Consider the following 16,115-nt stretch of genomic DNA (forward strand, 5'->3'; position numbering starts at 1 on the left):
TAAAAGCTGCTGTCACATAGAAGAGTCTCATTATTTACTGAAGGGAAAAAAAAAGAACAAGAAAATTATGAAGTACTTATTTTGTGCTCCATACCTTATTGGAACATTTTACCTGTCATCAAAACTTAATGTTAACCCAGAACCAATTAGTTTTTAATATAGACTTCAAAAGGTCATTTTAGATTGCTAGAGGGACTTTACCTAATAAATACAATAAGTGTAACCTGGCTTATTGTACCCTCAATGAATCCCCAACAACAACAACAAAAAAAGTACCAAACAAACAAAAAAAAACCAAAATGTCATTTTAACAATAAACTGAACGGCCATTAGTTATATGTGCATTTTTTCCAACTGATACTAGTAATCCATAGTGGCATCACCTTTCAAGTTCAAAGGGCAGGAGTATGTGAAAAACAAAGTGGCAGAAAAAGTGAGCATTACTTATTCATACGATGGATGACCTTGAAGGAGCAGGATATAAACAGAAAATAGTAAGAGATGTACTTCAGAGTTTTGTGTATTCTAATAAGTATCTTTGTAGGGTCACGGTTAGCCAATGATTATCATCAGTAGAAAAAATGGAGTACCCTTTGCTTTCATGGGAAGATAATGGCTGAGACCAGATGAGTTTGGTAGATAAACATGTTCATTCACAACTTACTAACAGGTACCCCCTGAATCTTTGCAAATTTAATCTGAAAGGATTACAAACAAAGCAACAATGATGTGAGGGGCAGCGTGACATACAAGAAATCATTTTCTATTCCTTGTTTTAAAGTTTAGCAGGTAGGACCTTGGGCAACCATGTGAGTATGCTTTCTCATCAGTCTCATAGAAATAACATCAACCAACTTTCAGTACTTCCAGGCGTTAAGTAAAACATCCAAACACAGTTCGGTCTTTCTCTTTATGGTCACTCAGAAAAACAGAGGGCATGAAAATGCCCAAGACATGGTAAATGTTTACTATTACCGTCCTGTATTTCTTACCTGGGTTTTTCCTAGTCCATTAGGGCATAATTAATAACCCTTTTAAAATGTGGTCTAAGTAATCATCTAGAAATCTTTGTTTGCTATTAATGTGGCTTGGTTGAGCTATAGTCTTTAAAAATAAACAGTGAATATTAATCATACCTCTATAGAAGAACTTTTGGCCCTTGGGTTATGGAAGAGGGAATGATGGGGATTGTAACATCCTTCTCATTTCTACATCACCTTGGTAATGCATGACATTTTACATAGTTTTGTATGTAACTATAGCTCTATTTGTTATAAATTGGGACTACTGATGCATAGAATTAGCTCCTACACATAACAAGGGCCTACCTTGTTAGTGAAGTCACTCTTTGATACTTTCTCCATAAATCTTGGCCATTTTATACTACCAATACGCCTCTTTATATATCTATGTATTTTTCTCTGCCCTACACTTGGCATTTTTACAACACTGGCCACAGAAGAATAAGTAATTATCACTTGGCTTACCATGACCAGTCATTTTTCCTTTAGTTTCAGTACTTTTGGACTATAGCTTAGAAGTACCAACACCCCAAGTCGTTGGAAACCATAGCAGGTGAGACAAATCTGGCCCTTAGCCTGTTTTTGTAAATAGTTTTATTGGAACACAGCCACCGGCATTCATTTACATACAAAGGCTGCTCTTGTGCTACAGGACAGAATTGAATAGTTGTAACAGAGAACATATGGCCTGCAAAGCCTAAGATACTTAATATCTGGCTTTCTACAGAAAAAGTTTGTGGACCCCTGCTCTAAGTTTAGTACTGGGAGGTCTCTATGCTTTGTCAATGACAGATACAATTTAACTACTGCAGTCTCTAAACTTAACTGTACAATGAGGGTGGCACGACATGCATTTATCTTTGTACCACTTCTTGAAAGCAGGAACAGAAATTTCTATTATCTGACTGGGTTGTAGTTTAACCAAAGTGAAAAATCTAACCACTTCTACATTAAGAGAGAGTCTATGTATGAAGACTTTATATTTCTTAAATACTGTAGGTTACTAGCAAACAGTGTGGATGTATGTAACATTTAGAGAGGAATTTGTTAAATTGAAATTATATTCCTATTTAGTCTCTGTAACTGTACAGTAGGTGACTAAGAAGCCACTTTAAGAAAATAAGGAACAACAGCTGTATTTGTAACAGACCCTAACTGGAAACAACTAAAATAGCCTTCAACAGGTACAGGGTTAAACAATGTGGTACATCAATACCAGGGAATATTCAGCAATAAAAATGAACTAACTGCTGATGTACATGACAACTGAGATCACAAGGACATCATGATGAATAAAAAGAGCTAATCTTAAAAGGTTACATGTTGTATAATTCCATTTATAGAAAATTCTCATAATGACAAAATTACAGAGATGAAGAACAGATTAATGATCGTCAGGAGTTAGACCTGGCAGGGATGGGTGTGGCCACAAAAGAGTAGCATGCCAGAGATCTCTGTGATGATGACAGCTCTATCTTGATCAAAGTGTTGGTCATGCAAATCTACATGTGATAAAATGGCACAGAACTACTACACACATTGTATGGATGTCAGTATCCTGATTTTCATATTGTACTATAGTAATGGAAGATGAAAAACTGGGTAAACTGGGTTGGACCTCTCTGTATTATTTTCATAACTTCCTTATTCTAAAATAAAAACTTAAAAAGAAACAACACACTTGCACATATGAGAAAATTCATAGCAAAATAAAATGAATCATAGACAATTTTATTCAAATTCTCCAAATTTGTATTCAATATTTAATTGTTTCTAAAATGTATGTCACCCCTTACTATATAATGGTTTTATTATTTCATTTTCTTTTATAGAATGTTTTTATCTTTTCTTTATAGTTCTTCAGTAGAAGCCAGAGTCTTGAGTTGCCCAGTTAGGAGCCTAAAAGAGGCAGAGAGAAATCGACAGGGTGAAAAGAAAATACCTTCTGAAACAGGTAACAGAAGAAAATGACACAGCATTTACTTTAGCACTACTCTGGTTGAACCAGCTTAAGATCTTAAATCCTACAATTACTAAATGTCAGATGTTCCACTTAGAACAAATGAAGCACATCAAAATATATACTTTTAAACCATTTACAAAATGTAACAATTAGTTATCACCAAACACTGAAATAATAATGAATACAAATTGATCCTGAAGCATAAAGAAAAAAAAAAACAAGTAAATGTTATTTTCTGGGTTCAGCTATTCTAGACTTGCATCTTTCTCTTTTGACTATTCTAAGTACACCAATCTGTCCCTAAAAGTTCCACAACTGCTTCCTAATAACTTTCTACCCTCTAGTTACACATAATCATGTATAAACAGTATATTAAATACAGTTTAGGATTCCAAAATTATAAGGCCATCCAAGTTCTTCAGCATCTAATATGCAGGATCTCTAGCAAAAGGGGGGATTATTTTCCATATGAACATCAGATGAAAGAAATGAAAATTTGTATAAGATCAGCACTAATAGATATAATAAGATCAACATTTTTACAGAACTATTTCTTTAGTTTTAGAAAGAATACACATTGCAAGTACTTGAAAGAGGGCTACACATGTAAGTTATCATCTGCCAGTATCAAAATGATGTGTTGAAAACCCTGAGGAAATGAGTTAATGAAGTCACACAGGAAGAGTAAAAGGAGAAAAAAAAGTTAAATAAACTAGGAATACAATTTTTTTTTTCAGTTTCTTTGACTAATGCATAGTAATTCATGTAAGAAAAAACTGATATCAGTTTAGTAATCTTAAACAAAACGTTCATACCTTTAAATAGCAATAAAAATCAGATACAACTGATACTGATTATGTTCTCAAAAAAAGTTCATGTAAGAATTATGTTTCATTGTTCCTAAATCCCAGACAGAGTAGAAAATGTATGGTTCTTACCTCCGATCTACTATTCTGATTAAGTTTCTTCTCAATATTCATGGCCAACATCTGGCTTCTAAAAGAAAGGCTTTTGGTCTTTTCAATCACTTGCTGATAGGGTGAGACTGCGTTGTTACCCATAACCACATGACCCTGAAATGAAACAGAGGGAAATTGATACTCTAATGTTAAGGACTAAGCTTCCCAGATACGCAATGAGCATGATATAACAGGCTGCATCACTGCTACATGTATTTTTCTATGCTGTATAGAGATGACATTACTTATCTAGCAAGAAAAAGGGTGCTGTTGCCTTCAAAGAACTATTATACAAGATAAATCTAGCAAGAAAAAGGGTGCTGTTGCCTTCAAAGAACTATTGTACAAGATAAAGTCTTAATGAAAACTGTAAATGCCCTAATTAAAAATTCCTAAAGTACAAAATAATCAGCAATTGTACTCACTAATTTAGAATCAATCTTGGCATCAAGTCTTGCATTTCTGATCAAATTCACAATCCACCTTTCAGCTTCTTCTGGAGTCATGTTCAGTTTATCTGCCAACATGCTAATGAAAACAGTAATGTTAATTAATGGGGCTTAAAAACCTAGCTTTTATGTACATGTTTGATACACACTCTACAAAGAGAATTTCAGGTATGTCTGGGTCACCCTCAAGACTCTCACTAGCTCATATGTTTGGACCTACTGTCTTGCATCACGCATGACTCATATCGCATTTCACCAACCAGACTGTAAGATCCTTGAGGGGAGGGTTCCATATTCTACATTAATGAAATTCTTTCTAGTTTCTAGAACATAACTTTACATTTAGTAGGTGCTCAACAAATAATGATCTAAAGGAGAAAAATGTTTTACAATGCACCTTCAGCCTGCTGAATCCACAGGTCTGCATTCGTGGATTTAACTTACTGCAGATAGAAAATATTGGGGTGGGGGGGTACCCCGATAAAAAATAACACAATGGGTTGGATTCTGTGGCTCAAAGGAGTGGGGCACCAGCCCCATATGCCAGAGGTGGCAGGTTCAAACCCGGCCTGGGCCAAAAACAGCAAATAATAATACTACTACTAATAATAATACAATGATAAACCCAATTAAAAAAAAATACAATGATAAAAAAAATAAAGCGCCAATAGAACATAACAACTACTTACATACCATTTCCATCATCATTATTATTATAAGTAATATAACTACTTACATTATAAGTAATGTATTATTATAAGTATCATTATTATGATCAGGATAAAGAGGGTTGTTGCAGCGCTCAATTTATAGGACTAAAAAGCAAGCACCAGCCTTGGTAGGTAGGGTAGGTCGGTCAGTCAGCTAATGGAAGAGCATCTATTATATTAAATATAATGTTTAAGAGTATCTTATAATTAAAAGTATATGGTACATATGGGTATGTATATATGATAGCATATATGGGTATTTATACACAAACATCAATTGTTCTTTATTTTCACTAAAGATGTCATATGCCATCCAGCATTTTAGTGCTCACTAATTTGATGAAAACAACTAGAATATCATCAACAAAATCCTTCTTTGGAATATTATAAACTAAAATTTCTGATCTGCCAGAATTCTCAACTTTAAAACAGCCACTAGTAACTGCATAATTAATTATATAATTCCTGAGCTTCTGATCCTAATATAACCAATCTAGTTAATAAAAATATCTTTATGGACATAATATAATTGCAGTGCTATCTCTATTTATTGACCATCGTTTCATTAATAGAGTTTTGTTCAAAATGTAAAAATAAGTTAAACTATCGACAAAACAGACTAAAACTAAATCTATGAAGATAATTATTTTAAATTATAAGAAGTTTGGAATTAAAAACAAGATAAATATAGAATAAGCCATAACATTTCCTAGATTTACATGTCAAATTATGTTTTTTCCTCCTTTATCAGCATTGTTTTAATAACCAATTTTGTTATAAGTACACATTCATAGCAAGCATAATCCAACAATTATCACTTTGCATGGACAAACTTTATTATCTCTTTATCAGTGTTATCTAATCCCAGTTTTTAAAAGCCACTAAAAACAGAGAAGCATCCATTTTACTTAATTAGTCCTTTTTTAAAAAATTCCTACAACTGGTGTTTCCTATGGCTTCCGGAAAAACTCCTTGTGTTTCTTGCTGATGTCCGACTTATTTTAGAAACAAGTACATTTCACTCTCATCAGTGCTAACAAAGGAAGTATATGTGTCTGTCACTTTTACCTGAAGCTGCTAATTGTAAGAACAGATTTTCCAGCACATATTCATGATTTTACTGATTAGCATAAATAAAACAATCTGTTAAAAAATATATATTAAAATCCCTATCTTCAAGGTCTCTAAAGCTCACTGCAGCCTCAAAGGATCCTCCCATCTCAGTCTTCTGAGTAGCTGGGACTACGGGACTGAACCACTGCACCTGGCTTTCTTTGTTTGGTAAAGATTGGGTCATGCTATGTTGCTTAGGCTAGTTTTGAATTCCTAGCCTCAAGTGATTCTCCCATCTCAACTTCCCAAAGCACTGGGATTATAGCTGGCCAATTATTTCTTTAATCATTGCTTTAAAGTTTCTTACCAATCTACTCTTATCTTCAGAGACTCTTCTCTCTACCAGCCATACTAAACCCCTCTGTTCACCAAACACACCATGTTCTTAACCACTCAGGACCTTTCCATATGCTGCGCCCTCTGTCTACAAGGCTCTTCAACTCTGTTTTTTCATAGTTAGTTAAGTTGTTTTACTGACTATCAGCTTCCACGGTACACTGTATACAAGGACACAACCAAAGAGCATGTACTGTCTTCCTGGTTCACGGCCATACATCCAGTGGTAAGCAGCACAATGCCCAGCACAGAGGAGACGATTAACATTTACTGCCCAATTAATTCCTATTCTAGTTCAGGCTCCACTGCTATTTCCTAGTTTTCTAACTAATTTACCTCATAAGTCTCTCCTTAACATTTTATATGGTTCCCAGTTCAGTTCTAAAACCCAACTATTAGTAGTCACTCACCCCCCTCTTGTCTGCAGTTCCAATTCCTGTGTTTCAGTTACTCGTGGTCAACCATGATCTGAAAATATTAAATGGAAAACTCCAGAAATAATCCCTAAGTTTTAAATTACATACTGTTCTGAGTAGCATGATGACATTTTGCACATGCTGTATTCACTCCTTGCCTGTCAATTATTTAGTAGCCCCCTCAACTGTCATATAGATAGTCCCCCATCACAGTTCTTGTTTTCAAGTAATGCTGATTTTAGTTAATAATGGTCCCAAACTGAAAGTGTAGCGATGCTGGTATATTGTTATAAATGTTCTATTTTACTATTTGCTGTTAATCTCTTACTTTGCCTGATTTACAAGTTAAACTTTATCATAGTATAAGAAAGCTGTGGTATATGCAGGGTTTGGTACTACCCTTAGGTTCAGGCATCGGGGTCACGGAATGCATAAACCTTGGAGGCAAATATTGTAACCAGTTCATTCCCAAATTCCTTTCAAAACTTTCAAGGAGCAATTATACTAAAAGAATAAAATTCAAACTTCAAAATTACCATTCCTGACTCTACAATTTAGCTTCAATTCCAAGCTCCCGCCATTCTCATAAATGCCATATACCAGCCAAAACAAAGCAATTCATTTCCTTTATTGTCATTCACTCAACAAAAATATAAACTATGTTAGATGCTGCTGACAAAATATTGTCTGTTGTCAGCCTTTAAAGAGTTTAACTCAGGGGTAAGGGTGGCAGACAATCACCTAGTGTCCAAATACATAAACTAGTGTGTGTCTGATGAAGAAAAAGTAGAAAGAATTATGTGAATTGCAAAAAGTTTATCAGCTCTAGTCTGGGAGTTTGGGAACAGCTTACATAAGGAAATAATATTTCTTCCCACATTTTTAAGAAAAAACATAATTCCATCCTATACAAATACAATGAATAGAAGAATACTCTATCCCTCTTTTTTTACATCCACATTCTAAGTCTCACATTCTAGCATGACTAGAGCAATTTGGCAATACACATCAAGACTCAAAAATGGCCGTGTGCTTGCAACCATAATCCTACTTTAGAAATTTATTGTCTGCACTGTGCTTGCAGATTTTTTACTTACTCAAGTAAAAAATAAATAAATAAAATAAAACTTGAAATAAGGTCCAAGAAGTATTAGTAAATTACTAGATGGCACCTCAGGCTATCTAAGGTAACAATCGCTCTAAAGTTAAAGAATGTGGTAATAGTCCAGTTTCTTTAAAGTAACATAAAAATACAGTAAAAAAAACCTAAATGAGTAACAAAAGATATCTTCAAAATCCATAATTCTTTGCTAATTGGGCAATTTTATGCAAAACAGTATAAATTTAGAAATAAAAATGTAATCCTACCAAAACTTAAAAGATGAATAGTTGGTTGATTAAGCTATTCTACAATATGCTTATTTCATGTTACTGAAAAAAATGCAGTTTATTCATGAACTTGACAAAATGCATCAAACACAGAATTTCTGAGAAAAATTTCTAATTTGATCCAGATTTTAAACATAAAATATAATTTCTGGGTGGCACTTGTGGCTCAAAGGAGTACAGCACCAGCCCCATATACCCAAGGTGGTGGGTTCAAACCCGGCACTGGCAAAAAAAACTGGAAAAAAAAATATTAATAATAATAATAATTTCTAATAATTTTATTATAGATTGTATTAAAATTCTTAGACAAGGTAAAGGATTTAAATATTTTCTGTAAATCCCTTACATACATCTTTAAGCTCATTAGTTCTGTTCAATTGACACAAAAACATGATATTGAGTATGTTAAACAAGATGTGCACAAAATCACATACTGTTTCCAAAAACATAGCAAAATTAAGTACTTCATCTTCAGTTCACTTTCTTTAAAAAGTTCATGTTTCCAGCACAAAATGGTGTACTTGTTTTTTGTTTCTGACCAGTAAATAGTACCAGTGGTACCAATTAAGGACACAGAGGGTTTCACTGGCTCTAGGTTGACTTTCTTCTTTTTGACACTTTTTATTATTTTAAGAGATGAAGTCTTACTATGTCGCCCAAGGTGGTCTCAAAACTCCCAGCCTCGAGAGAGATTTCCTGTGTTCTTTACTAGGTTTCTCCTGTTGGTAACGTCTTGCAAAACCACTGTGCTGGTATTACAGGTGTAAGCTGTGCCCAGCCAACTTGATTTTCTATCAGTTTTTTTTCAATCATAATGTTTAAGACGTTGTTCCTTCTCTGAACCCTTCCATAGCCACCTGCCATCCTCTCCCCACTCTTCCATCTAAATAAATAAAGATGTGGGAAAATAAGGATTTGAGGTCCTACATTTCGCATGTCTTATTATTACCTCTTTAAATAACTTAGTTTTCCAAAATTTATTTGACAAGAATAATTTATTTCAAATACTCATTTAAGCATTAAATATATGAGAATCTCCTTTGGTCTGGTTTTCGCTGAAGAAGATAAGCCAACTATTCAGCGTATCCAAAAAAAAGTACTCCAAATCTTTTCTAAGACTAAGATATGTTTAACTGACGAGAGTATGAAGAAACAGGTACGAAGAAGAAAACAGGATAAAACAGAAAAACCAAATGCTGTGTGTGACAACTGACAATTCTCAGTATATTTTCTAACATCTCTTTCTAACCTTATAGTTAACATAACCTCACAGTTAATGCAGAAATGCAAGATGATGATGGCCTTTGAAACTATTTATTGCCATCTGGAAACACACCTTTCTATTTCTCTCTACTATTGTAGTATAATTTAGTATAATATAAATATAATTCTAAACATAAATTGTTATGTGGTAATAAGAACCTTAAGACAAATATTAAGATTTTTGTTACTTAATAAAATAATCAAAGGATAATAACTTCATGACAAAGAAATGCAAAAGTAGTTGGCAAATACCTTCTTCTATAAAAAGCCAAACCAATTCCCTACAGGGAAATTATATTAATGTAAGCTTCAATGTGTTTATCATACACATCCAAAATATTACTTCCATACTGTTTTTATCTGCAATTGAAAACTGGTACAAGAATTATTTTAGAACAGCTTTTAAATTTCAGATACATACTATATCTGATAAACTGCACAGTTATATTAAATTAAGCCCCACTATAGTAATCTTTTTTGACTGATGTTGCACTTTATGGTAAACAGATTTGGAACTTATCCTACAAATCTACAGGGTTGTATATAAACTGTTAAAAACATTCTCGATGTGCATTTTTATAAAAATGTGGCTATAACATGTGCTTACAGCCATTTAGTTAGGAAATCTGTTAACAGAGAATGTTCCTAATCATAAATGAAAAGACTTTAGTTAATAAATAATCATGGTTTTATTCAGCATTTGAAATGTATCCTTTGGGGTCAGAAAACAAGGTCAGAGATGTATCCTTCCTCTTCCCTCTCCACAAAGATAGAATATCAATTAATTTTAGACTAACTAAAGGCAGGGATAGGCCAGCATAAACTAGTGAACAGGATAATTCTTCATAATTATTATAATATTCAGTGGAAAAAAATAAGTTTGGAGCTTACGGTTATTCCATTTAGTGAGTTGTCAGGGTTCACTGTATCATCTATCTAAATTACTTCTCTGGTTTTCTATATACAAAGTATGCCCATGTCATTCTCTCCAGTCATTCTGCTTTGTACTTCAAAACAACTATCACAATTTGTAATTTTATATTTATCTGTGCACTTATTCGATATGTTTTCTTCCTCCAGATTTTAGCTCTTTGAAGGTGTCCTCATTACTTTCTAACTAATGTTTAGCGAGAAGAGGCGCACGGTTACATTCGTAATGTTTTCTTCTTTAGACAGCTGTACTACTATGTTGCTATTAATTAATTGCATCTTAATTATGACATGTAGCATTATTTGCCCTTTTTTTGAAAACTGGTCACTGCCTTTGAGAAAATATTTTGCACTTTCCTGAAGTGATAAAAATACAGAAATGAAGAACAGATCATGTGATTGGTTGCTGGGGATTCATGAGGGTGAATTCACTGGCAGGGAAGTGGGTACAACTATAAAAAAACCAACCTGAGGGATTCTTGTGATGAAAATGTTCTGTATCTTGAATGTATCAACATCAATATCCTGATTGCTATATTTAGCTATGGTTTTGCAAGACATTACTAATGGGAGAAACCTAATAAAGAACACAAGGAATCTCAATTATTTTCTAAAAACCCATCTATAATTATCTTTAAAGTTTAAAAAATGGTTCTCCATCACAATCATGTACAGGATTTTTTAAAAAAAAATACAATTGCTGGGGTCTCCCTTGGGAGAATGTTTTTGTTTTTTAGGGATTAGACTCAGTTATCCATTATTTTTGTTTAGTACATTTTAAAGCTTCCCACTAGATTCTAATGAGCTGCCAGGACTATAAATCACTAATTTGGAGGAATGATTCCCCAAGGCTAACTGCAAAAGAATCACCTGGGAAGTTTTAAAACCAGATTCTCAAGCCTTGATCCCAGAGATTTTGATTCAGAAGGTCTGGGGTAAAACCAGGAAATATATTCTTTTTAAGTTCAAATTGTTGTTTAACTTTTCCAGATGGTTCTGATGTACACAGCTAGATTTAAAACCTCTGGATTAGAGAACAATTATTTATCTTCTACATATTGTTTAAAGGTAATTGTTAAGCTCTACAGGTCATTATCATGGATTCCAAGCTCCCGGAGTCTGAATTAAGACTGTGTTAATAAAATCCCAACATAAATACTTAACATTTTTTTCAGCCACTATCGTACTAACCCATTAAAGCAGCTTTAAAACACGAAGAAGTTTACCTTCTTAATTTATTATATACTATAGGTATTTAGTCACTGATTTCACCTCACCACTCTAGAAGGCTATAATTAGGCAACCTAACAGAGTGGCTTCTGATTATAGCTGTGCTTTGGAATAACCACTCTCAAGATCCAAACAGTGCAGTAGCCCTGCTCCACACCACAGGATAAGATTTACTCAGTAAATCTGGTTTGGAAGTCTCAGGTGGCTACAGGAATCTGTATTTGTAAACACACACACACACACACAAATCACAATGACAACAAAAAAACTCCACAGAGATTCTGAGACACAGAACTGAACACTGATTTAGGGTTTTCATCATTATTCTTTGGCTCAATTGATACACTAAATAATAAATTAGTCAAAATCTAATATTTATGAGAATATAAATTGTTCACAATAAAAAGGAAGGAATTCACAGTAGGACACAGCACAATGAATGTTGGACACCTATTTGTCCAGGTTTGGTCATTACGTATGACCCAAGCAGTTTAATAATCCCAAGACTCAAGTTTCCCAGTTACAAGATACTAGAGTTGTTCTGGGTCAATGGTGTGCAGAGCTGTGTTTCCAGAAGTCTGAGGGTTCTAAAGAGGTATCTTAGTATTCATGAGAATAGTTGAAACAGAGCCACAGGATACACAGGGTGACAGGGCTCTACTTAAATACACACACTCATATATACTGATAATTATAATTGTAATGATAATTGTAATTATATATATATAGATATATATATATAATCACATTTGGAAGTACTACCATATACACGTGCACCCACACAGATTTGAAAGCCACGGTTTTAGATCTTGAAATGTGAACCATCTTTCAAGTATACTCTACTGAATAATATAGAAGGTCCCTACTTCCAGACTGAAAATTCTATCTTAATATTTAAAGAAAATATATTACATTTCTAATCTACATATTCTAAATCATCTAAGTAAAACATTCCACAAGTAGTCAAAAAACGTTTAAACCACCTAAGTGATATGAAATGCCACCACTGAAAGAAAAAAAAGATTTCTAGACTTTGGAAAACCATTAGAACTTTAGTCTGAAAATGCTTTGTTGACTTTATCTAGCAGAAAATTGGGGGGGGGGGGGGAGGTCAAAGAAAAAATAACAGTTTATACCAAGGTAGGTAGTAATGTCATATAAAAGTTTATGAAGTATTCCCACTCCATTAACTTTGACCCTCACATCTCTTGAGTAGGCATGACAAATACTTAATCTATTTTACTGTTAAAGATAAACTGAATCCTAAGAAACAAAATAATGAATCCATGGCCCCAGAGTTAAATAAGGGAAAGAGCTAGAATTAGAACAAATCTTACTGATGGTAACTCAGAAGTAAATATCAAAGTAAGGAAGTATTATCATAAATAAAAATGCAAGTTCACTAATACTAAGGACAAAAGAATTGTATTTACATGACAAATATTTATACTATATTCATACTATACTGTACAAAGCACATCAGTAGTAAAGTTAGCATACTAGGCACTAAAGATACAAAAAAGAGAGCCCTCTTTCAAAAGGCATGACAGGGGCAGTTAAGTAAGTTCGGAACCAAGAACACATAAGTGACCATATTCTAGTGAGAAATGGGGAAAATTCCAAATGAGAAACCAAAATACTAACATCCCTCTTTCATAAATCCTAATTACAAATCTTAAAAACAAAGAACAATGCAAAAATTATGACATCTATTGTCCACCAGAGCACCAAATATGACGTACCTACCTCTTTATTTCAAAACCAACATATATTAAGAATTTGCATAGATTCTTAAAGAGAATCAGGTTTTTAAAATTATGTCTGCAAGCTACAGTAAATTACTAAGAAAACTGAAGCCAAGGATTCAGTTCTCCTAGGTTTTAAAAGTCCAATGATTACACTACACTTCTGACTCTAGACAATCACTTCTTGACAACCCACTAAAATTAGGCAAGGAAGTATGAATGAGCAAAAACAAATGGCATTAAAGAAAAAGGATTTGGGGCGGCGCCTGTGGCTCAGCGGGTAGGGCGCCGGTCCCATATGCCGGAGGTGGCGGGTTCAAACCCAGCCCCGGCCAAAAAAAAAAAAAAAAAAAAAAAAGGATTTGTTCTACACACAATTCCTCAGAGGCAAACATTAAAAGTTGTAAGTTTTTACACACCGGACTTCATCTGTGACCAAAGGATGCTAGTTATTTTTCAAATTCTAACATGTAAAATTCGTTTCTAATAGGTTATGCACATTTCACAACTTTTTCCCAATAATTTTCTCACAGAAGAGAGAAAATTTCAACTGACATTCATAATTGTTCCATGTTTCAACATTTTAGGATTTCAGAGGAGTTTACTATAGATTTCAAATATGTAATTAAATAAAACAAACTCAATGGAAATGATTACCAAATGTAGCAGTCTTTCAACAGAATTTCTAATTTACTGGCTATATCTTTATTTGAATTCCTGTTAAAAACCATTTTAAAAATGGTTACTTCAATTTTCTGAGTAATGGTATAATATTTACTCTTTAAAAAAAAGTTAACTGACAATCATATACTGCCCTCAAAAGTAGGATTTTGAAAACCCATGCTGTGTCACAGACCAAAGTCAAAAATATTTGCATGTGTAGCATTTCAAAATTCAAAGAAAAACTTATTGTTTTTAAATAAATCATTATCAAATTGTTTCTTCTTACTTCAAAAAGCAAAAGGAAAATCTAGTTAACTAGAATTCTATTAAGTGTAGCTTTACGGTAAATGGAAATTTCCATGAATTTAAGAGCACAAAAATACAAATCAAATTTTAGTGTTCTTACTTAATGCTGATACACTGGTGGATACGACAAAAAGTCTCAAATATGAAGAGACGGGCATTTTCAATGAAATCCTCAAGACAAGCCACCAAGAAGAAGTCATTCACAAGTACCTATATGTAAGATAGAAAAAAGAAAAAAGTTATGACACTGACAATTTTCAGAAACCTGACTCAAATATTTCGCCTGCTTTAATGTTCCATTCAGTATAATTCTGCCATCTAGTAAGAGTTCTACACTACAGCACTTTCTAGAACACTATGTTCAAGCCTTTAAACAATTTACAAAAGTAGTAAGAGTGCTACCAAAAAATGACCTAAAAAACTACGTTTCCCTGTTCCAACCTGTCCATTATTCTATGTTTAAGTGTTCTGTCGACAACATTATCCTTTCCAGCTATTTAAAATAAGCAGTTGTAAATGGACTAAAGACATGAGTATTTCTGTGACTTAAAAAATTACAAAGGAAAAGAACGCAAGAGGTGGTTCCTATTCCACAGATGTCACAACTATAAGAGAATATTTAACTTTAAGAACAGCAATCAAGTGCCCTCTGACTCTTCTGGATTCACAGCAAGGCCTATATACTGAATGCAATGAATATATACCAATGTTTACTTTAATAATGTCACATGACAGCGGCACCTGTGGCTCAGTGAGTAGGGCGCCGTCCCCATATGCTGAGGGTGGCGGGTTCAAACCCAGCCCTGGCCAAACTGCAACAACAAAAAAAAATAGCCGGGCGTTGTGGCAGGGGCCTGTAGTCCCAGCTGCTCAGGAGGCTGAGGCAGGAGAATCGCGTAAGCCCAAGAGTTAGAGGTTGCTGTGAGCCATGTGACGTCATGGCACTCTACCCGAGGGCGGTACAGTAAGACTCTGTCTCTACAAAAAAAAATAATAATAATGATAATAATAATAATAATGTCACATGAGCACAAAAACATTTACTACTATACTGGATTCTAATTTTCTATTTTGCCTAATGTTTGAAAATCAACTCTGAATGTGTATTTGCTTGATTATTTTTTTCTTAGAAAAATAAGTCTGTCAACAACTTTGCCTATTTTGTGCCAAATTTTTTGTTCAAAAGATTAAACTGATAACTAGTGACTTGTGAATCTGGTAAATGGGCTACTTTCAGCAGATAGATCCCTAGTTATTTAAAACTTCCAAACTAACTGTTGAAAACAACCACAATTTATTAACTCTCTGACTCTGAAAGTACTTTAGTTTCTACTAAACAGAAAGCATTACAGTTATAAAATTCATAACTACAGTGAATTGCCTACTTACTGCAGAGCAAGTAGTTCTCAAGCTGTGAATCACGACCCACAGGAACTGTATTAAAGGGCCGTGGCATTAGGAAGGTTGAGAACCACTGTTCTGGAGATAAGCTCACCTATGATACTAAACTTGAAAATCACAGCTGTGATGTGCAATTTGGTACCCAGGCCTGTATGTTGAAATATTTTAAGTATTTACTCATTCATGGTAAGACATGAAATTACTGATGTATCTCTGAATT

The 16,115-nt window shown here is 33.9% G+C and overlaps 1 protein-coding gene across 1 annotated transcript in view; it reads right to left on the reverse strand.

The window, feature by feature from the left end:
• Positions 1 to 2,732: 2,732 nt before the first annotated feature.
• Positions 2,733 to 16,115, reverse strand: part of EIF3E (eukaryotic translation initiation factor 3 subunit E) — a 50,229-nt gene continuing 36,846 nt past the window's right edge. The window contains exons 10-13 of the mRNA XM_053558246.1: positions 14,595 to 14,704; positions 4,370 to 4,472; positions 3,924 to 4,058; positions 2,733 to 2,921 (exon numbers count right to left, since the gene is read on the reverse strand). Coding sequence (XP_053414221.1) covers positions 2,883 to 2,921; positions 3,924 to 4,058; positions 4,370 to 4,472; positions 14,595 to 14,704 — 387 coding nt within the window. The 3' untranslated portion in view covers positions 2,733 to 2,882. The remainder of the gene's footprint in view (positions 2,922 to 3,923; positions 4,059 to 4,369; positions 4,473 to 14,594; positions 14,705 to 16,115) is intronic.

The sequence above is a fragment of the Nycticebus coucang genome, chromosome 13, assembly GCF_027406575.1.
Source record: "Nycticebus coucang isolate mNycCou1 chromosome 13, mNycCou1.pri, whole genome shotgun sequence".
NCBI lineage: Eukaryota > Metazoa > Chordata > Mammalia > Primates > Lorisidae > Nycticebus > Nycticebus coucang.